Source organism: Malaclemys terrapin, chromosome 2, assembly GCF_027887155.1.
Source record: "Malaclemys terrapin pileata isolate rMalTer1 chromosome 2, rMalTer1.hap1, whole genome shotgun sequence".
Taxonomy (NCBI): Eukaryota; Metazoa; Chordata; order Testudines; family Emydidae; genus Malaclemys; species Malaclemys terrapin.
The window spans coordinates 285,780,842-285,803,162 of record NC_071506.1 but is presented as its reverse complement, the minus strand read 5'-3'; the positions used below and the strand labels follow the sequence as shown (position 1 = coordinate 285,803,162).

General features: G+C 65.9%; 1 protein-coding gene across 1 annotated transcript in view; it reads right to left on the bottom strand.

Annotated features, from left to right (window-relative positions):
- Nucleotides 1-22,321, bottom strand: part of LOC128831358 (SCO-spondin-like) — a 141,278-nt gene that overhangs the window by 99,587 nt on the left and 19,370 nt on the right. The window contains exons 15-31 of the mRNA XM_054017670.1: nucleotides 19,970-20,142; nucleotides 19,550-19,771; nucleotides 19,009-19,174; nucleotides 18,206-18,455; nucleotides 15,616-15,796; nucleotides 15,126-15,220; nucleotides 14,284-14,540; nucleotides 11,796-11,930; nucleotides 10,904-11,106; nucleotides 10,281-10,408; nucleotides 9,125-9,234; nucleotides 8,589-8,738; nucleotides 6,794-6,887; nucleotides 5,912-6,312; nucleotides 5,064-5,294; nucleotides 4,443-4,637; nucleotides 3,346-3,582 (exon numbers count right to left, since the gene is read on the bottom strand). Of these exons, the coding sequence (XP_053873645.1) occupies nucleotides 3,346-3,582; nucleotides 4,443-4,637; nucleotides 5,064-5,294; nucleotides 5,912-6,312; nucleotides 6,794-6,887; nucleotides 8,589-8,738; nucleotides 9,125-9,234; nucleotides 10,281-10,408; nucleotides 10,904-11,106; nucleotides 11,796-11,930; nucleotides 14,284-14,540; nucleotides 15,126-15,220; nucleotides 15,616-15,796; nucleotides 18,206-18,455; nucleotides 19,009-19,174; nucleotides 19,550-19,771; nucleotides 19,970-20,142 (3,228 nt within the window). The remainder of the gene's footprint in view (nucleotides 1-3,345; nucleotides 3,583-4,442; nucleotides 4,638-5,063; nucleotides 5,295-5,911; nucleotides 6,313-6,793; nucleotides 6,888-8,588; nucleotides 8,739-9,124; nucleotides 9,235-10,280; nucleotides 10,409-10,903; nucleotides 11,107-11,795; nucleotides 11,931-14,283; nucleotides 14,541-15,125; nucleotides 15,221-15,615; nucleotides 15,797-18,205; nucleotides 18,456-19,008; nucleotides 19,175-19,549; nucleotides 19,772-19,969; nucleotides 20,143-22,321) is intronic.

Genomic DNA, 22,321 nt, shown 5'->3' with positions numbered 1-22,321 from the left:
GGGGTTGCAGTGGGGATGTGGGACTTCCCTTGAAGGAAGCTACCTGAGCTGTAACCTGAGCCAGGAACGGGGGTGGGGAGAATTAACACCTTCTGCCCGGGAGACTGAACAAAGGAGAGGAGCAGCGGGAGGGGCTTGGGGTTTAGTTTGAGTTTGAGCTGGGTGGTGCAACGCAGGGAACCCCAAGCTGGGGTCTAAGCTCCCTGAACCTCCCAGAGGGACCTAATTGAGGGGGTCTGGTCGTACCTACACGCTCTGCTTGAGACTGTGTTCCTGTCCTTAAATAAACCTTCTGCTTTACTGGCTGGCTGAGAGTCGCAGTGAATCTCGGGAAGAGGGGTGCAGGGCCCTAACTCCCCCACAATCCGCAACAGGTGTCTGGGGCGGGGGGGGAGGGGCAGCACTAGGGGTGCAGGCGGGTGGGGTGTCTGCCGCTTCCTGGGGCGGGGGGGAGGGGCAGCACTAGGGGCGCAGGCGAGTGGGGTGTCTGGGGCGGGGAGGGAGGGGCAGCACTAGGGGTGCAGGCGGGTGGGGTGTCTGCCGCTTCCTGGGGCGGGGGGGAGGGGCAGCACTAGGGGCGCAGGCGAGTGGGGTGTCTGGGGCGGGGGGGGAGGGGCAGCACTAGGGGTGCAGGCGAGTGGGGTGTCTGGGGCGGGGGGGGAGGGGCAGCACTAGGGGTGCAGGCGGGTGGGGTGTCTGCCGCTTCCTGGGGCGGGGGGGAGGGGCAGCACTAGGGGTGCAGGCGGGCGGGGTGTCTGCCGTTGCCTGGGGCGCGGGGGAGGGGCAGCACTAGGGGTGCAGGCGAGTGGGGTGTCTGCCGTTGCCTGGGGCGGGGGGGGAGGGGCAGCACTAGGGGTGCAGGCGGGCGGGGTGTCTGCCGCTGCCTGGGGCGGGGGGGGAGGGGCAGCACTAAGGGCGCAGGCGAGTGGGGTGTCTGGGGCGAGGGGGGAGGGGCAGCACTAGGGGTGCAGGCGGGTGGGGTGTCTGCCGTTGCCTGGGGCGGGGGGGAGGGGCAGCACTAGGGGTGCAGGCGAGTGGGGTGTCTGGGGCGAGGGGGGAGGGGCAGCACTAGGGGTGCAGGCGGGTGGGGTGTCTGCCGTTGCCTGGGGCGGGGGGGAGGGGCAGCACTAGGGGTGCAGGCGAGTGGGGTGTCTGCCGTTGCCTGGGGCGCGGGGGAGGGGCAGCACTAGGGGTGCAGGCGAGTGGGGTGTCTGCCGTTGCCTGGGGCGGGGGGGGAGGGGCAGCACTAGGGGTGCAGGGGGGTGGGGTGTCTGGGGCGAGGGGGGAGGGGCAGCACTAGGGGTGCAGGCGAGTGGGGTGTCTGCCGTTGCCTGGGGCGGGGGGGAGGGGCAGGGGCAGCACTAGGGGTGCAGGCGGGTGGGACCCGAAGCCAGGACCTGCCCATGTCACCGAGTGGGGCCCCACGGCCAGAGAGTAAAGGCGAGTGGGCAGGGCCCAGGGCAGTGAACGGAGGCTGTTGCCCACTCAGCAGGCTTGGCTCTGTGCCCGAATCGGAGCCCAGCTCGGGGGGGGGAGGGGGGCAGGGGGTTACACCAGGGACCCCAAGGCATAGGTGCGGCCGGCCTGCGCTGAGGACTCAGCACGTGCCCTCGGCTCACTCTGCGCGTTCGCCAGACGTGGGGTCTGTGGTCAGTTGGGCTCTGGCGGAGGGGACCCCAGGCGGCCTCGTCTGCCCCGCAGAGCGCCACCGTCTCCGAGCGCGGCTCTGAGCAGCGAGTGTAGCCGGCCCCGGGCTGGGCATGGGTCAGCAGCCAGCACAGGGCAGGGCACTTTGCGCCAGCTCCGTGGGGCCCAGTCACCATCGACGGGGGGCTCAGAGCCGAGGACTGAAACGCCCTGTCCCACTGGCGCTGACTGGCTGGGGTGCCGAAGCCACGGCCTGGCCCACTCACCCAACGGACCAAACGGGGCAGCTCTGCAGCTGGGGTCGGGGGGCTGGACAGCAGGTATCAAGAGAGGGGAGAGGAATGGAGGCAGTAGTCTGCGTTGGGGGGTCACAAAGGCCCCAGGGCGGGGGAGGCGAAGGACAAGGCAAGGGGAGGAGGAAGGGCCCCGGGAGGCGCAGGCTGGGTGGGGCGGGGCTGGAGCCGGCATTGGGGGGTCATAGGGGCCCGGGACAGGGAGGCGAGGAACAAAGCGAGGGGAGGAGGAAAGGTCCCGGGAGGCGCAGGTTGGGTCGGGCGGGGCTGGAGGAAGGGTCCCGGGAGGCGGGGGCTGGGTCGGGCGGGGCTGGAGGAAGGGCCCCGGGAGGCGCGGGCTGGGTCGGGCGGGGCTGGAGGAAAGGCCCCGGGAGGCGGGGGCTGGGTCGGGCGGGGCTGGAGGAAAGGTCCCGGGAGGCGGGGGCTGGGTCGGGCGGGGCTGGAGGAAGGGTCCCGGGAGGCGGGGGCTGGGTCGGGCGGGGCTGGAGGAAAGGTCCCGGGAGGCGCAGGTTGGGTCGGGCGGGGCTGGAGGAAGGGCCCCGGGAGGCGGGGGCTGGGTCGGGCGGGGCTGGAGGAAAGGCCCCGGGAGGCGGGGGCTGGGTCGGGCAGGGCTGGAGGAAAGGCCCTGGGAGGCGGGGGCTGGGTCGGGCGGGGCTGGAGGAAGGGCCCCGGGAGGCGGGGGCTGGGTCGGGCGGGGCTGGAGGAAGGGCCCCGGGAGGCGCGGGCTGGGTCGGGCGGGGCTGGAGGAAGGGCCCCGGGAGGCGGGGGCTGGGTCGGGCGGGGCTGGAGGAAAGGCCCCGGGAGGCGGGGGTTGGGTCGGGCGGGGCTGGAGGAAAGGTCCCGGGAGGCGGGGGCTGGGTCGGGCGGGGCTGGAGGAAGGGTCCCGGGAGGCGGGGGCTGGGTCGGGCGGGGCTGGAGGAAAGGTCCCGGGAGGCGCAGGTTGGGTCGGGCGGGGCTGGAGGAAGGGCCCCGGGAGGCGCGGGCTGGGTCGGGCGGGGCTGGAGGAAGGGTCCCGGGAGGCGGGGGCTGGGTCGGGCGGGGCTGGAGGAAAGGTCCCGGGAGGCGCAGGTTGGGTTGGGCGGGGCTGGAGGAAGGGCCCCGGGAGGCGGGGGCTGGGTCGGGCGGGGCTGGAGGAAGGGCCCCGGGAGGCGGGGGCTGGGTCGGGCGGGGCTGGAGGAAGGGCCCCGGGAGGCGGGGGCTGGGTCGGGCGGGGCTGGAGGAAGGGTCCCGGGAGGGGCGGGTTGGGTCGGGCGGGGCTGGAGGAAGGGTCCCGGGAGGCGGGGGCTGGGTCGGGCGGGGCTGGAGGAAGGGTCCCGGGAGGCGGGCGCTGGGTCGGGCGGGGCTGGAGGAAGGGTCCCGGGAGGCGGGGGCTGGGTCTCACGGGCAGGGCCGGCACCGGACTCACCGCAGTTGTCGGTGCTCTCGTCGGACTGGTCCCGGCACTGGGGGATGCCGTCGCACAGCTGCCCGTAGGGGATGCACTCGGCGCTGACGGCGCACGTGTGCTGGTCCAGGCCACAGGTCCGGTTGCACACCAGCTCGTCGCTGCCGTCCAGGCAGTCGGCCTCGTCGTCGCACACCCAGCCGCGCGGCCGGCACTCCCCGCTGCCACAATGGAACTCGTAGCGGCCGCACAGGGGCGCTGTGAGGGGAGACCGAGGGAGCCCTCAGGGCTAGGTCCTGCGTGGGGGGGGGGTCCTACAGGGAGACCACGGGGAGAGGACCCAGCGGCAGCCTCGTCCCCTACAGCGTCGATGCCTCGATCCCAGCAGGGGGCGCTGTGGGGAGGGGGCAGGGCACCGGCTGTGGGGGAGTGCCCGGCTGGGGCACTGTGGGGAGGGGACAGGGCGCTGGCTGTGGGGGAGTGCCCGGCTGGGGCACTGTGGGGAAGGGGCAGGGCGCCGGCTGTGGGGGGAGTGCCCGGCTGGGGGCGCTGTGGGGAGCGGGCAGGGTGCTGGCTGTGGGGGAGTGCCCGGCTGGGGCACTGTGGGGTAGGGGCAGGGCGCTGGCTGTGGGGGGAGCTCTCAGCAGGGGGCACTGTGGGAAGGGGGCAGGGCGCCGGCTGTGGGGGGAGCTCCTGGCAGTGGGCGCCGTGGGGAGGGGGCAGGGCGCTGGCTGTGGGGGGAGTGCCCGGCTGGGGGCACTGTGGGGAGGGGGCAGGGCGCCGGCTGTGGGAGGAGCTCCCAGCAGGGGGCACTGTGGGGAGGGGGCAGGGCGCCGGCTGTGGGAGGAGCTCCCAGCAGGGGGCACTGTGGGGAGGGGGCAGGGCGCCGGCTGTGGGGGGAGTGCCCGGCTGGGGCACTGTGGGGAGGGGGCAGGGCGCTGGCTGTGGGGGGAGTGCCCGGCTGGGGGCGGTGGGGGGTAGGGGCAGAGCGCCGGCTGTGGGGGCAGCTCCCAGCAGGGGCACAGTGGGGAGCAGGCAGGATCTGTGCCCCACTGGCGCTGACTGGCCAGAGTGCGGAAGCCGCAGTCCCCCGCCCCGGCAGCCCCTGGCCCACTCACCGGCGGTGCGGTTGGCCGGCGGCAGGAGAGTCACGGGCAGCGCCGTGGGCAGGGGGCTGGGCCGCGCCGTCAGGCACCGAGCTGGGCTCTCGTCAGAGCCGTCCCCGCAGTCCCAGTCTCCGTCGCACACCCGCGTCCGGCTGACACAGGAGCCGTCCGGGCACGGCAGCTGCCCCGGGGCACAGGTCACCCGGCCTGCAGCGGGCAGAATTCAGAGGGGCTGCCCGATCACACACTGCCACCCGGCCGAGGGCAGCTCCCAGCGCAGGCCCCAGCGCAGGGGGAGGCGCATTGGCGGGCGGGTTGGCACCTCTCACTGCTGCCCACACTCGGCTCCCAAGGGGGATCCAGGCTCTCGGGCCGGCAGCCTGGCCCCCTCACGAGCAGGGCATTCACTCCAGGGCCTGCACGGTGGCATGGCGGGGCTCTGAGGGGTGGAGGAGGGTGGCCGTCCCGGCTGGGGTGAAGGGGTGGCTGCCCATGGAGGACGGTCCTGGTGGGGCGAGGCCAGGCCTGGCGAGGGGGTTGTCGCCCCTGGGCGGTGGGTGGCCCCAGCACAGCCAAGGGGGAGGCCAGCGTGGGGAGAGAGGAGCCATGCGGGGCGGTGGGCCAGCGGCTCACCTGGGCAGAAGGACTCATCGGTGCCAGCCGGGCAGTCCCTCTTCCCATCGCACACCAGGGCTGGCGGCAGGCACAGCGCGTCCGGGCACTGGAAGTCGCCGGGGGGGCACACGCACTCCCGCTCATCGCTGAAGTCCCCGCAGTCGTCGTGCCCATCGCAGCGATGCAGATAGGGCAGGCACCGCCCCGCCGCGCAGCCGAACTCCCCAGCCCCACACGGGGGGCTGCAGCCTGCTGGGGCCAGACGGGGTCAGACTCCTCCCACCGGGACAGCCCACATCCCCGCACCAGGCTCCCCGGGGAATGGCACATGTCTGGCAACCTGGCACTCAGCTACCGGGAGTGGGGTCCTGGTCCACCAGGGGTCTCCACAGGGAGCGGGCACTCAGCTACCGGGAGCGTGGCCCAGGTCCCCCCCGGAGGTCTCCACAGGCAGCGGGGCCCGGGTCCCCCAGGGGTCTCCACGGGGAGCGGGCACTCAGCTACTGGGAGCCGGTGGCACCGACAGGAGGGAGCAGGCCCCACGCTCTGCCACGGGATCAGCCCCCCCGTCACTCACCATGCAGGGCCTGTTCTGCCTTCCACTCCGGGAGCCCCCCAGTGACTCACCCGCCAGGGCCCCGTACTCTGAGCCTCGTGTGCATAGGGGCCAGGGCTGGGACCTCTGCCTGGGGATCTCCAGAGGGGCACAGGCGGGGCATCACCTCACCTACCTTTCTGCCCCTCTCATGGGCCCCAGCACACAGGCTCTAGGGCCTGGCTCGATAGCCCGCTGGCCAGGTGGGTGGCCCTGCACTGCCTCTCGCTAGCCCTGCCGCTCCAGGCCCGGCCCACGGCCCGTCACTCACCAGCCTCATCGGACTCGTCGGCGAAGCCACAGTCCAGCTCCCCGTCGCAGACGTGTGCCCGGGGGATGCAGCGCCCGTTGGCGCAGCGGAACTCCTGCTGGGCGCAGCCGGGCGCCGGGCAGTCGCGCTCGTCCGAGTGGTCCAAGCAGTCGGCGGCGCCGTCGCAGCGGTACCCCCAGGCCACGCACTGCCCGCTGGCGCACTGGTACTGCTGCGGGGCACAGCTGGGCACACAGAACTCGTCCGAGCCGTCCCCACAGTCGTCCTCGTTGTCGCAGACCCAGGCGCTGGGCACGCAGCGCCCGCCCGTGCGGCAGGCGAACTCCGCCTCGGGGCAGCGGGGCGGGACCAGGCAGGGCTCCGTGGGCGCATCGCACTGCCACAGCCCCGCCTCACACGTGCTGCGGGCCGAGGGAGAGCGGGCGTCAGGTCCGCGCCGGGCAGGGCCGCCACGGAGCGGAAGCAAAGCTCCGGAGTGATGTCTGTCCGCCTGTGTGTGTGTCTGGGGGAACTGCCTCCCCAGGGGGTGGGGATGTCACAGGGTGGGGCAGGCAGTGCCCAGAGAGTCCGATCTAGCCCGGGGAGGGCTCTATGGGATCTGCTGGGACCTGGCCATCCGTAACAGCCCACAGCAGTCCCCTCGACACAGGGCACAGCTCCCAGCTGGCAGGCGGGGATGGCTGCCCTTCACCTACCCCTGGGGGAGCTGCCCATGGCCTCTCCTGGCTGTCACCTCAGGGCATGGGGCTGGCGGGGAGCCCCCTGGGCTGTGGCAATGCCCCCCCGGATGCTCGAGGGCGCTTGGCGGAGGCAGACCCGGAAGACGAGCGGGAGGGAGCTGGCCCAGGGGAGACGGCTCGCAGGGCACTAGCCCGCACTCACCAGTTCTTGCACTCCTGCTTCACCACAGCGCCCGCCGGGAACGAGATGCCCTCCCAGAAACAGGGGCACTCGGCGGGGTCGATGCAGCTGCCATCTGCTGGGGCAAGCGGGAGAGCGATGCAATCCGGGCCCTGGAGATCCCCCACATTACCACTGCCAACCCCAGGGTGCTCGGGGACTCAGGGCCCCACACCCGGCCGAGAGGGCTGCAGGGGAGCGCTGAGAGAGACAGCCTCTCCCCCCCCCCCCCATTCCTGAGCTCTGTGGGGTGAGAGCCCATCCCCAGCGCGTTCAGAGCGGGCAGCGGTGTTTCCCACAGCCTGCTTCTGAAGTAGGGTGGAGTCCTGGGCATCCCGGCTCCGGGGCTGGCACAGTGTGGCACCAAGGGGCACCGGGCTGGGAGAGGCAGCATCCCTCAGACCTGCTGGGATGCTGTGTATAGGAAAGGTGACCCCTCTATCACTCAAATCTTGTACAAAGTGTATCACATAAGGCATCACCGGAAGAGTTACGATTTGCTAAGTGATGCGTGTATCAGCTGGGTATGGGAAGGAGGAATATTGGCTGTGCATCGGTATCTCAAACCGGTGTTTGTTCCCGGGCGACACCCCAGAGAGATTGACATCGGGGCTAGCCAGCGCCCCTCAGTCAGCAAACCACGCAAGGCCATGTGACCTAAGACTCCATCTTGTACCAGTAACTGTCCATGCTCAGGTGACCCTGGACTCCATCTTGGGCCAGTAACTTCCCATGCACCTGGGCTGTGACATCACAGCTTTGCCTCTTTCCTGCTCTGGGCATTTCCAAAAAGGGTATTTCGGACAACAGACTGAGACCCAGCCAATCTTTTGGAAGTTGCCAGAGAGACTTTTGCAAGCCAGCGGCCTGCTCCATCGCTGCAAATCACACGTACGTGTGATTCGTTAACCAGCCAATCACCCTCTGCTCTGCTTTTCTTCAGAAATCGTTAGCTGGCTCGCTCGGGACTGGCTGGCAGGGTGATATTGGTAAGGCCTGAGAGACACACTGAGCTGGAGGGAAGTGTCCGGTCCCTGGGCCTGGGCGAACCTCTCACGTGGTGAATTGGGCTTTCAGTGACCTCTCAGGACACAAGCCCTGTCTGGCTGGGAGCCCCGGGCTGGAACGCTGAAGGGGGACTGTGGTTTTGGCTGCTTGTGAACCAATGTGGTGACTCCAGAGCGAGTCGCTTTTTGTTACCGGTTCGGTGAATCATAGAATATCGGGGTTGGAAGGGACCTCAGGAGGTATCTAGTCCAACCCCCTGCTCAAAGCAGGACCAATCCCCAGACAGATTTTTGCCCTGAGTCACACCTGGGACAGACTCCGTCTCCCCACACCCCAGCGCCCCTTTCACTGCATCCCCCAAACCTCCAGTCATCCCAGCGCCCCCGTCACTGCCCTGCCCCCAGCGCCCCCATCACCGCCACATTCCCAGCACCCCCATCACCGCCCTGCCCCCAGCCACCCCAGTGCCCCCGTCACTGCCCTGCCCCCAGCGCCCTGTCGCCACGGTGCCACCAGCGCCCCCATCACCGCCACATTCCCAGCACCCCCATCACCGCCCTGCCCCCAGCCACCCCAGTGCCCCCATCACTGCCCTGCCCCCAGCACCGTGCCGCCACAGTGCCACCTGCGCCCCCATGACTGCCACATTCCCAGCACCCCCATCACTGCCCTGCCCCCAGCACCCTGTTGCCCCGGTCCCATCACCACCACATTCCCAACGCCCCATCACCGCCCTGCCCCCATCACCGCCATGCCCCCAGCCGCTCACCATGCAGGACCCGCCCGTCAGGGCAAAAGCAGCCCTCCACGCAGGAGATGGCATCACAGTGCTCGGGGGGCTCCAGGCCGAAGTTCGTGCAGGTCTGGGGGCAGGCGGGACCGCAGGCTTCGTACTCCAGCCCGTTGTCGCACTGCATGGCTGGCAGGGAGACACAGGCGGGGGTCACGGCCACCGGCCAGGTGCTGGCTCTCCGGGGGCTACACGCTGCACACGGCCCCACCCCGGGGACACACACCTCCAGGGCCCTGCCGCCTCCAGCCTGGCCGTGCTGGCCTGGCTGCTGCCGCCCGCTGGGGCAGGGGTGGGGGGAGAGGGCAAAACCCCAGGGCCTGGGCTCTGCTGAGGCGCCCCCCGTCCCACCCCCTCTCCAGCCCTGACAGCTAGCCGGATCCCCGCGGCTGGACGCGCTCTGCCATGGACCCCGCGGCTGTGAGCCCTGGGGGGAGCCCCGGCCCATCCTGGCCCACACCGCCCAGCCCCTCTCTCCAGGCTCAGCCCCGGGGGGGGGAGGGGGGGACACTCACGACACAGCTCCTGGCTCCTCCAGCGGACGTACACCCCGCGCTGGTTACACTCCTCGGCGTAGGCGGCGATGGCTGTGCACAGACACTCGCAGTCCCCTCCGGAGTCGCACCTGCCAACACACGGCGCCGCGTCAGCCGCCAGCAGCCGACGGCTGGGCGGGACACTGCTCACAAGCCAGATGTGGGTGGCCTGGGCGGGGGATTCATCTCCGTGTCCAGCCTGGCTCCCCTACAGCCCGTGGAAGGGGAGGGGAACCCGGACTCCACGCTCAGACCTGAGGGCAGGGGGAAGCCAACCGGGGTCCACTCAGCCCGGAGCTCCCCCCGTGCACCCAGACCCCCCCAGGGACACACAAACTCGGACCCCTGCCTCTTCTCTAGGAGCCGGGCTGGTATCGCCGAGCCTCAGAGGGGCCCCTGCTCCCTCCCTAGCATCCCTCACGCCGGTCCTGAGCCCCTCACGATCCCCAGGGCCGGCCTGAGCAGAGCCAGGGGAGGCCAGCACCGGCAGCCCGGCTCTCAGACCAAACTCCTGCACAGACCACGGGCTGCAGGGAACAGCAGGGGGCCCTGCCACCTGTGACAGAGTGGGAATTGTTCAGAGTGTGTGGTATGAATATTGAGCGTGCCTCAGTTTCCCCTATGTGGTACATGGGTAACTAGGTGGGGGGAAGGGTTGTTTACTCTTTGCAGAGCCCGGGAGGGCCGGGCTGCCTCGGGCCCACGCCCATGGACAGTCCCAGAAGACAATGCCCATTGCAATTGCCCGGACATTTGGCACCTAGCAACAAACGACCATAGACAACTGCCCTCCCAGTGTGTGTGTGTGTGACAGAGAGAGAGAGAGACCAGCTGGAGGACAAAGGGCTGGGGAGGGGCCAGGGGGGCTGGAAGCTCCTGGACTGGGTCTAAAGAGAAGTCAGAGAGCTCTGGGACCGACCCCGATGGACGTGTCCCAGCAGGCAGGGAAGCTGAGGGTGGACCCTTGTGAGAGTGTGACCCTGAGGAGGTGACACACAGAGGGGTCCTCCCAGGGACCCGTTCCAAAGCCGCGCCAGAGCACCGGGCCTGTGGATCCAGGACAGCTTCCCTCGCCGGCGCTCAGCGCCCAGGCCCCAGAGCCTGCCCCCCTGCCAGCCCAGCCCCCGGCACCTACCCGCAGGCATCGAAGACACACCAGTCGTAGAACTGCTGGCAGGGCACCTCCTCGTGGCACGGGGCAAAGAGGTGCTGCATGATGATGCTGCAGCGCTTCCGGGCCCAGGTCCCACGGTGAGCGTTCGCCTGGGAACCAGAGATGGGAATGTGAGCACCCCGAATTCCCAGCCGCCGCAGCACCCTCGCGTCCCGGCACCCCGACTTCCCAGCCGCCGCAGCACCCCCACGTCCCCGCACCCCAAATTCCCAGCCGCCGCAGCACCCCTGCAGCTCGGCACCCCGAATTCCCATCCGCTGCAGCACCCCCACGTCCCCGCACCCCGACTTCCCAGCCGCCGCAGCACCCCCGCATCTCGGCACCCCGACTTCCCAGCCGCCGCAGCACCCCGCGTCCCGCACCCCGACTTCCCAGCCGCCGCAGCACCCCCGCGTCCCGCACCCCGACTTTTCCCAGCCCCCGCAGCACCCCCACGTCCCTGCACCCCGACTTCCCAGCCCCCGCAGCACCCCCGCGTCCCGTCCACCCTGCCCCACTCCAGCCCTTGGCGCCCCAGCCTCGGCCCAGCACAGCGCTCCCCTGCTGGCACAGGTTTCCTCTCCCCCGCCAGCTCCGGGACGTACGGTGCAGGGGTGCTCGAAGTCCTCGTTGTTGACCTCGGGGCACAGGAGGCTGACGCGCCAGGAGTTGCCGAACAGGTCAGAGGTGGGCTCCACGACGCCCTGCCGGCTGGTGAAGTCGTTCTCTGTGTCCCCGTCAAAATTCCCGCACAGCCCCGCCACGCGGCCCTGGTACCAGGGCTCCAGTTTCACGTACACCCGAGTGCCTGGGGGGGGGGGGGCAGAGGGCAGTGGGCTTGGGGTTCTGCTGGGGGGAGGGATGGGAGCTCTGCATTCCCAGGAGCTCCATCGGGGCGAAGGGGAGCCCCACCCCCTCCAGCCCCTCCGCCCCCCAGGCTCTGGGGGAAATTCAGCCTGACTCCAGGGTACCACCAGGATCTCACTGCAGCGGGGGGACGGCTGGGTGCCCCTGCCTGTACGGCAAGGATAAGGATCAGTCCCCGGCAGGGAGATGCACCAGACAGAACAGGGCAGGGGGCAGCCCCATGGCTAGGGAGGTTTCTGACTAGGCTGGGCAGAGCCCTGGAGCACAGACTACAAAGAGCGACCCTGCCCCGACCCCAGGGCAGATCAGATGGAAGAAGTTCCCGTTCTCACCGATTTCCAGGAGTCACGGAAGGGCAGCAGGGCCCAGGTGACAGCCCAGGTTGCCATCAGGGAAACAAGCCATGTGCTTCCCATGTCCCACCTGGCAGAGTCCCGCCCCCTCGGCCTGGCAGGGCCCCGCCCCCTCGGCCTGGCAAGGACCCACCCCCTCCGCCTGGCAAGGACCCGCTCCCTCGGCCTGGCAGGGCCCTGCCCCCTCGGCCTGGCAAGGACCTGCCCCCTCCGCCTGGCAGGGCCCCGCCCCCTCCGCCTGGCAAGGACCTGCCTCCTCCGCCTGGCAGGGCCTCACCTCCGTCCCAGAGCACGCTGAGCCCCAGCTGGGAGATGAGGATGAGAAAGACGCCAGCTCGCTCCAGGGTCAGGCCATTCCCGCTGTAGGTCTTTGGGGGCCACACTGAGACTCCGTTCACTGTCACGTCCTTTCCTGGTCACAGGTAGAAAATCAGAGCGTAGCGGGACAGTCAGTGTCTGGGGAGCTCCCCGCCAGCCGCAGGGCCCTGCACAGGTCACAGCCTGGGAAATACTGCACGGTGCAGAACAACGCACGGCACCATGCGGCACTGCGCTGCCCCATGATGCAATGCACCGCACCACTCTGTGGGCAGGTCTACACTAACCCCCCAATTCGAACTAAGGTAGGCAACTTCAGCTATGTGAATAACGTAGCTGAAGTTCGAAGTACCTTAGTTCGAACCTACCTCAGTCCAGATGCGGCAGGCAGGCTCCCCCGTCGACTTCGTGGTACTCCTCTCGCCGAGCTGGAGTACCGCAGTCGACAGCGAGCACTTCCGGGTTCGACTTATCTCGTCCAGACAAGACACGATAAGTCGAACCCAGAAGTTTGATTTGCTCGCCGCCGAACTACCGGGTAGTGTAGACCTACCCTCAGATGCAATGCAACGCCATGCCCTGCAATGCAACGCATCGCAATGCATCGCTTTGCAATGCAACGTAAGGCACCAACCCATGATGCGACGCAATGCACCGCACCATTCTATGATGCAACACACCACATCGCACTGCCCTGCGATGCAACGCAATGTATCTGTGACGTTATGAATGTAATATAATATCTCATTGAAAGGTGACACGGGGCCGGAAAGAGTTAATTAACTCACAGACTGACCTGACCCATGACCGAACTTCAGAGACCGGTTAGGAAGATGTGTAAATGAACAGAGCTGTGAAATGCAAGTCTGCATTGTTAGAGGTAGAAGGGGAGATGTTTGCTCAGGGCTTGTGATGTCAGCAAACAAGTCTTGTCTATAGCTATAGCTTTGATTCAAAGCTCAAAAAAAAGGAATATTAACATTTAGGAAGACACTTGAGGGAAATAGTATTATTGTCTCTATGTCTCTTTGAAGGTTGTGGTAACCTGTATCTGAACTGTTTAATGGATAAATTACCCTGTGCTAATTGCCAGGATGTTTAGAAGAAGGAGAGTTAGGCCTATTGTTTTCTCAGGCAGAAAGGCTGCTGGAAATGTATAAGAACCCTGGGACACGATCCTGCTTCATCTCAGATCTGCTTTGGGTTTCAAGAGGGGGAAACCTTAAGCCACAAGGATTGAGATCCCCAGTCACTGACTGGAGTCACCCTGAATATGGACATTGGACTATAACCTCTGGACTATTTCTAAAAGGACTTTTGGCAACTACAAGCTCATCTTTGCTATGTAGCTGAACCTCAAGAATTGAATTCAAGTCTGTCTGTAGATTGATCTTTTAACCAACACACTCTCTCGCTTTTCTTTTTAATAAATTTTAGTTTAGTTAATAAGAATTGGCTATAGCGTGTATTTTGGGTCAGATCTAAGTTATCATTTGACCTGGGTCTGGGGCTTGGTCCTTTGGGATCAGAAGAACCTTTTTTCTTTTATTGGGGTATTGGTTTTCATAACCATTTGTCCCCATAACGAGTGGCACTGGTGGTGATATTGGGAAACTGGAGTGTCTGAGGGAATTGCCTGTGTGACTTGTGCTTAGCCAGTGGGGTGAGACTGAAGTCTTCTCTGTCGGGCTGGTTTGGTTTTCCTGGGTGTGCAAAGGACCCCAGCCTTGAGCTGTAACTGCCCTGTGTTAAGCAATTTGTCCTGAATTGATACTCTCAGAAGTGTCCCACCCGAGGCAGCATTGTTACAGTAACACACCACGCTGCAATATAATACAATGCACCGCACTGCAGTTCTGTATAATGTAGCACACCACACTGCAATGCAATGGTGGAATGCACCACATCAGACTGTGATGCAATGCAATGGAATGCACCACACAACACTGTGATGCATCACACCGCACTGCAACACAATACAATACAATACACTGCACTCTGATGGCTCTGCTAACCAGGGAACTTACAACTCCCATCCCCTCCCTGCTCAGTGCACACCCCATTGCTCCTGGCCAGGTGAGGGGCAGGGTCCTGGTTTGAGCCCTGCCAGGAGGTGGCCGGACTCCAGTGGCTGGAAGCAGCGCCCGCATGGCTGCTGAGAGAGGCCTTAGCCGGACGCACAGAAGCAGCGCAGGACCCCCCTGCAGGGCCGCGTGTGGAGCCGGCTGTGGCTGCCAGCCGGCGGGTGCAGGTCCATGTGGGGCTTGTGGGGCAGCAGCAGCTGGGCAGGGAGCCAGTGCAGAGGGGCCCCAAAGAGAGACACGAACTGAGCCTGGCCTGGGAACCCGCAAGCTGCTGCTTGCTGGGACACACTGGCCTGGAGAGCCTGGCTCTGGCTCGTGCTCACGTCTCCTGGAACGGTTCACGGCTCTGCCCCCGCTCCCCACCTCTTAGCAGGTGCACGACGGTGTTCCCGATCACCACCACCACCGACTTGGTGCAGGTGACGCCGCTGGTGCCGCAGGGCACGTTCTCGGAGGTGACGGTGAAGAGGCCGCTGCCCTCGCGTGCCAGGACGTACTCGCAGTCCCCCAGGAAGGAGAAGGGCCGCCCGTCGAAGGTGACGTAGTGCGGGTCTCCCGTGGCCACGCAGGTGCCCGCGCAGTGGTGGCTGCTGCACTGCCAGCGACGGCTCCGGCACACGCTGCACAGCAAAGGAGAGGGGTGTCGGGGCTCAGCCACCCTGCATACCCGGGCACTGCCAGCACCCTGGGCACTGCCAGCACCCTGGGCATCCCCAGCACCCCCAGCCCTGGGCACCGCCAGCACCCTGGGCATCCCCAGCACCCCCAGCCCTGGGCACCGCCAGCACCCTGGGCATCGCCAGCACCCCCAACCCTGGGTACCGCCAGCACCCTGGGCATCGCCAGCACCCCCAACCCTGGGTACCGCCAGCACCCTGGGCATCCCCAGCACCCCCAGCCCTGGTCACCGCCTGCACCCTGGGCATCCCCAGCACCCACAGCCCTGGGCACTGCCAGCACTGCCAGCACCCTGGGCATTGCCAGCACCCCCAGCCCTGGGCCCTGACACCACTCCAGATCCTGCCAGCACCCCCAGCCCTAGGCACAGCTCTGGCACATCCCACTTCGCTCCTTAGCCCTGCGCGAGCCCCAGCCCTGCCCCCCACACCAGCCCCACACCACCTCCCGCCCGCTCCACATGGCAATCCCCGGTCAGGGCCGGCAGCCAGGAGAGGCTGGGCCGTCGGATGCCTGGGTGCCCTTACCAGGTGTTGCAGTCCTTGGCGATGGTGTCGTTGGGCTGGTACAGCCTGCCGTTATGGTGGCAGGGACACTCATCCGGGGAGACGCAGCGCTCGTTCTGGGAGGAGGAAAGGGAGCCTGAGAATGGCCTCGAGGCCCCAGAGCTCCCAGGAGACCAGGGCAGGGTGGGGTTGGCCCAGCTCCCTCTGGGTTGGGCAGATCTGCGAGGGGAAGGGGGGATCCAGCCCACCTCCTCTCTGGCTCGAGCCCAAGCTGGGGGTCAACCCAGGTGCAGGCGCAAGGGCCAGTCTAGGGGGTGGTGAGGCCGCGTGACTCACCCTGGAGGCAGAGCGGGACCCCTGGGGAGCTGGCCCAGTGAAGGGGCCTCCCAGAGACCGTCCCAAAGCTGGGGGCACAGCCTCAAGCCTGGTGTCCATGACTGCCCCCCCACTCCCGTGCCCAGCCCACTGCTCACAGGCTGGGGCAGAGCCCGGGGGGGGACGAGAGACTCACGAGGAGGACGGTGCCTGGCGGGCAGACGCAGCCGGCAGAGAGCCCCGGGCAGCTCAGGTTGCCCTCGGCAGTGGCGCAGGTGCGCAGGCAGGACCCGTAGGCGTAGACCAGCTCCCCGGGGCAGAAGGCGGCTTCGGGGCAGCTGTCGTCAGTGCAGTTCCAGAGCCCGTTCACGCAGATGCTGCAAGGCAGGGCCACGGGTAAGGGGAACGCCCGCCCGCAGCGACCCGCCCGCCTGCCCGCCCGGACCGGGGGGGTCACCCTTCATACCCCTGACCCAGGTCAGGCGACCGGGCCCCCTCTGCCAGCGCTCCTGGGAGCCAGCCGGTCCTCTCCCCATCCCAAAAAGCACTGGGGGTCCCTAAGGGCAGCACAGCGCCCCTAGCACAGCATGGGCAGCACTGACTGAGGGGAGAGCGCCTCCCGCTGAGCCCCCACCCTGCAGCCCACCGCTGAGCCCCCCACCACACCCCTGCCCTGTGGCCCAGCGCCCCCTGCCGAGCTCCCGCCCCGCTCCCCACAGCCCAGCACTCCCTGCCAAGCCCCCACCCCGCTCCCCAGCACCCCCTGCCGAGCCCCCACCCCGCTTCCCATGGTCAGCGCCTCCCACCGAGCCCCCGCCCCACTCCCCAGCACCCCCTGCCGAGCCCCCGCCCCACTCCCCAGCGCCTCCCGCCGCACCCCCGCCCCACTCCCCAGTGCCTCCCGCCGCGCCCCTGCCCCGTGGCCCAGCGTCCCCTGCCAAGCTCCCGCCCCGCTCCCCACAGCCCAGCACTCCCTGCCAAGCCCCCGCCCCGCTCCCCAGCACCCCCTGCCGAGCCCCCACCCCGCTCCCCACGGCCAAGCACCACACACTGACTGAGGGGAGAGCGCCACTCCCTGCAGCCCCCAGGAGATCTCCCTTCCAAGTAGTGACCTGGCTCTACGCTGCTTAGTTGGTGGGACGGACCAGGGAGCGGGCGGATTTCACCTGGGAACGTTGCAGGGGGGTTGCATTGGGGATGGGAAGGAAGATCCCTGAGCTGTAACCTGAGCCAGGAGGGGGGTGGGAGAAGTGACACCTTCTGCCCGGGAGACGGGACAAAGGAGAGGAGGAGCTGGGGGGAGGGGGAAGAGAGCTGCTGGAGGAGTTTTTGGTTTCAGTTTGGGCTGGGTGGTGCAACGCAGGGAACCCCAAGCTGGGGGCTAAGCTCCCTGCCCCCAGAAGGACTCGACTGAGGGGTCCAGGTTGTACCTACAAGCTCTGCTGTAGCCTGCGTTCCTACTGTCCAATTAACCTTCCGTGTTACTGGCTGGCTGAGAGTCCCGGGGGATCCCAGGAAGGGGGGTGCAGGGCCCTGACTCCCCCACTCTCTGTGACAGCTGGTGAGATCCCAGGCACGGGCTGGCAGAAGGGCCCAGCCAGGCACTGCCAGGCTCCCTGGACTCCCCTGCCGGGGGTTGGGGTTCCCTGCTGTGTGCACCCCCCGGGCCAGGCCCCTCCCGGAGCGTGGTGGACGGTCCGTGCCTGAGGCCAGGTGCAGGGCGAGAGCCGGCGTCATGTGGCAGAGACATTCAATGAAATCAACCTATCCTGTGGTGCCATCAGAAACAGGCCATAGGGTGATTTCATCAGACATCTCCTACCACCACCTCACCCAATCTGAGGGGAGAGAGCAGGGCGCCCCCCATCCCCCCAATCACGGCTCTCCTGCCCTCCTCTCCGCACACGGTGCACGGGGACCATTCCTTCCTCCCCCCAGCTGGGGAGCAGCTCCGGCCCCGACACACGAGGGCTGCCGCCCTGGGAACACTGGCCCAGCACATCCCTGCGGGCCTCTCTCTCAGCAAGCTCTAACCCAGCTCTGAATGCCGCTAAGTCCTCGCCCTTCGCAGGATCCTGTGGCAGTGAGTTCCGCATGTGCACACGCTACGACTAGCCTGCAGGGGCCAGGTTCTCCCACGGCAGGATACAAGCAGCCCCCAGGGACGGCAGCAGGAGTTACTCCTATCCTGAGGGGGAAGGATCGGGCCCCAGAGGCACTGGCATGGCTCCTTGCAATAGCAGCTGCAGGTGGTTTGGGTTCCTCTCCCCCCACCCCTGAGCACCGGCGGCAGCCCTGCCCATAGGGGTCCCGTCTAGGGGCAGAGGGAAGGGCAGGCCCTCGGCCCTGTCTGCCTGTGCTCTCTGCTGGGGCAGTTCGAGCCTGCTGTGCTGGAGGGTTTTCCCACAGGGACCACCGGACAGCAAGTTACAGTCTGACCTGGGTCGGTGTGCCATTCCCCGCCCCCCTGAGCCAGTCCCTGCCCTGGGACCGGATGGGAGCCAGCGCCCCCTAGCAGGGAAAGGCCCCGTGTCCCATTCCCCACCCCCCTGAGCCAGCCAGTCTCCACGTCCCGCTCGGGGCTGGGTGCTGGTGGAACTGGGCTGCTGGCAGCCGCAAGACGTCTCTCCCCTGGCACTGACTCGGTGGCGCAGAGCCACGGGCCGTGCTGGGGAGCTGGGCCCACAGCCTGCCCCACCAGCTCGGCGGGAGGTGCTGGGGCAGGCGGCTCCGCGGTGTGGCCCCCTCCATGCCCAGCGCAGTGGGGAGGGGGCAGGGCTACGCACCAGGCATTGCAGCTCCGGTGGATTGTGCTGCCGGGCGGGTAGGTCTCCCCCCCGTGCTCGCAGGGGCACATGCCCGGCGGGACGCACTGCCCGCTGTCGTCCAGCACCAGTCCCTCGGGGCAGGTACAGCCGGCCACGCACAGCGCCAGGGCCTGGCAGGAGCTGGCCTCCCCCAGGCGCAGCTCGGCACAGCTCTTCCTGCAGGGGGCGCTGCACTCCTGGTAGACCTGCCCCCCGCTGCACGGCACCGCTGTGGGGAGAGGGAGAGGGGGGCAGGGGCCTTAGCGCAGGAACCTCCAACTTCCTCACAGAGAGACCTGCCCCGTTCCCCAACCCCAATCCTCCAGAGCCCATCCCCCGTCCATCCCCTCCCCCGCCCCTTCTCCAGCGCCCATCCCCCACCCCATCTCCAGTGCCCATCCCTTCCCCCGACCCTTCTCCAGTGCCCATCCCCCACTCATCCCTTCCCCTGCCCCTTCTCCAGTGCCCATCCCCTGCCCATCCCCTCTCCTGCCCCTTCTCCAGTGCCCATCTCCCGCTCATCCCTTCCTGCACCCCTTCTCCAGTGCCCGTCCCCCGTCCATCCCTTCCCGCGCTCCTTCTCCAGTGCCCATCCCCCGTCCATCCCTTCCCCCGACCCTTCTCCTGAGCCCATCCCCCAGCTCTGTCTGTTCTCCAGTGCCAGACCCCTGCTCATTCCCCATAACCCAGCCCCATCCTCCGTCCGTGTTGCCCAAGCTAGGCTGTCCCACCCAGCCAGGCAGGGCTCCCCTCCCCAGACACGCGCCCAGGCCGTCACCCACCGCAGAAGGTCTGGTTCCTCCAGGGCACCGGCGTCCCCTCCTGGGCGCACTGCCTGGCGTAGGCGGCCAGGGCGCTGCACAGACAGTCCCCGCCGGCCGCGCAGCCGCACACGTCATAGAGGCAGAGCTGGTAGTAGGGCTCCCGCTCCACCACGTCGTGGCAGGGCTGTGGGACAGGGCAGGGGGTGCGTCACCCAGGGGCTCGGAGCAGCCGCCCGGGCTCCAGGCCCTTCCATTGCGGGGGCCTCTGCTGGGGGCAGAGCACAAGGGGGCACTTCAGAAACCAGCCCCACAGATGCACGGGCACACGGACAGCGCATGTGCGAACAGCCACACGTGGAGAGGGCCAGTCCCGTGACACGTGACACACGTGACACAGACACGGGGTGACCAGGGTCCCTCAGGGCAGACACACCCCAGACAGGCCCACACCCGTGCCAGAGGCACACGGCGAACACTCCTGGATCCGCACACCCCCAGATCCGGTGCCCGGCACCACGGTCTCAGGGGTTCCGCCGGGGGGGAGTGGGGGGGCGGGTACCTGGAAGGCTGAGCCGTGCAGGACGGCGCAGGCGACCTCGGCGAACTCCCTGTGCTGGGCGTAGGTGCCGCAGGGGTCGAAGGCGAAGGAGCTGAGCGTGGGGCACTCGCTCGACACCCGGAACTTGTTTGCGAAGGCGGCGACGCTGGGCTCCACGTCCCCGGCAGGGGTGGTGAACTCGTCCTGCTGGTTCCAGTTGTAGGTGCCGCACAGGCCTCGCACCTGCCGGGGGAGGGGGGTGAGGGTGCCAGCCCAGAACCCCAAGGGGCTGGGGGACAGCCAGGGAGCTCCCCCTCCCCACATGCAGCAGGGAGGCTGGCTGGTGCCAGGCCTGCGGGGGGCTGTGGGAACGTGGACTCTTGCTTTGCCAGGCATGGGGCTAAGACCCACCACCTCCCTCACCCGGGGTGCTGGGCTCACCTTGCCGGCAAAGCCGGGCTGCAGGGTGATGTAGGCGGCGGGGAGCTCCAGCCCCCACAGCACATGGGCCCCGAAGGCCTGGAGCAGCAGGAAGGAGGACGAGGCCCGTCGGATGCTCAGGTCAGCGCTGGCAAAGGGCAGGGCCACCTCCTGCCCGTTCACGGCCACATCCCCTGCAGCAGGAAAGGGCCAGAGAGGAGATGGGAGAGGAGGGGGGCAAGGGAGAACTGGACAGAGAAAGAGGCCCCCGACCCCACTCCCTGACCCACCACCTGCCAGCTTCTCCCCTGCACCGCCCTGGGCAGATCAGAGCCAGCCCCACGCCAGCCAGCCCCCCAACCTGAGGCCGGATTGGAGCCGGTGCCCCATTTCCTGCAATCCCCTGATCCCTCCAGGCTGCCCGTCTCTGCAAGGGGCTGCCACCCCAGTGATTTCCCTACACCCCCCTGAATTTCCCCAACACCCCCCAGTTTTGTGAACCAGTTACATGCCAATTTAGTGACTGTTAGGAAATTTGAATTGAAATTGAAACATTAATACCCACTTTAAAAGCATATACAGTGTATGATCAAATACGTGTATCTGAAAAAGTATCATAGATTTGAAAAGTATGAACACAGACTGGCTTCCTTCTACAGCTGTTGTTTTTATGACAATGTCAGTGCATTCATTCTGGTGACGTTGGCCAAATGATGATTTGTAAGCGAAGTCTAAATGACTCTCCCTGACAGCTAGTGATGAGCTGGGGCTGGGGGGAACGGCTTCAGGACCAGATTGTATTTACATTCCCACCTAATCTACCTACGTACCCAGCAAACAGAGCTGTGTCGCCCAAGGGATAGATTTTGGCTGGGGTTGGGTTACAAATCACTTGAATGTGAGGGGGTGGGGGGGAAGAAACGTTGTTCGTGTTGTATGAGTAAAGGGCAGTAGAACTGTACTTAGCCTGTGCTGATTGAGGGCATCAAGAGAAGGGTGGGGACCTGTCCCTCTCCACTGGTTAAAGACAGAGCTGATTAGGCTCCATAGATAGTCCTTTGTTCTGTTCAGTGACCACTGCAGCTGAACTCACTGATAATCAGGGCTAAGTGCTTAGTCCTGCTGTGGGACAGTGTTCCTGTGGGGACAGTGTTTCTGCGGAAGAGACAGCCCAGACTGCACTAGCAGCGAGGTTCCCCCACTGAGAGCTCAGCTGAAATCACTGAGAGCTGAGTGGAACCTCAAGAGACCAACTCGCAGAGGTCACAGTGGCAGGTGGCAGCAGAAGGTGATGGTGCAGGGCCATTGGCAACAGAGCGATGGAGTGAACGGTGGCACAACAAACAGCAGTGGCCAGAGCGAACTGTGAGCAGCTGGAGGAACGAGCAAGGTGCCTTCCTGCCCCCCACCAGGGAGGTGAACTCACGTGACCTCTGAACTCGGAGTCTCCACTGACCAAGGACAACACCGGTGAGTGGGGTGCGGTGGAGGGAAAAGTGAGGGGCACGTTAAATAGACATTTGTTTGTTGGACTCTATTTTAGTGACTTTGCTCCAGAATGCTAGATTTGTGACTGGGAATGGAAACTTATATAAATATGTTTCCTAGTAGGCCAAGATTTTTAAAATGCATTATTTGCCAAGGTTGTTATCTCACATCGTTGCTATCTTGAGAGGTCGTTATGTTGGGGAGTTTCTGTACTAAACATTTTAATTATTATAATTAATTTTTACATAAGAATGATCATACTGGGTCAGACCAAAGGTCCATCTAGCCCAGTATCCTGTCTTCTGACAGTGGTCAAGGCCAGGTGCTTCACAGGGAATGAACAGAACAGGTGATCATCAAGTGACCCATCCCCTGTTGCCCATTTCCAGCTTCTGGCAAACAGGCTAGGGACACTCCGAGCATGGTGTTGCATCCCTCCCCATCCTGGCTAATAGCCACTGATGGACCTAGTCTCCAGGAATTTATCTAGTTCTTTTTTTAATCCTGTTATGGTTTTGATCTTCACAGCAAAGAGTTCCACGGGTTGACTTACGTTGTGTGAAGAAGTACTTCCTTTTGTTTTTTTAAAACCTACAGCCTATTAATTTCATTGGGTGACTGCTAGTTCTTGTGTTATGTGAAGGATTAAATAACACTTCCTTATTCACTTTCTTCACACCAGGCAAGATTTTATAGACTTCTATCATATTCCCCCTTAGTCATCTCTTTTCTAAGCTGAAAATTCCCAGTCATTTTAATCTCTCCTCCTGTTTCATACCCCTAATCATTTTAGTTGCCCATCTCTGAACCTTTTCCAAGTCCAATATATCTTTTTTGGGATGGGGCGATCACATCTTCATGCAGTATTCAAGATGTGGGCGTACC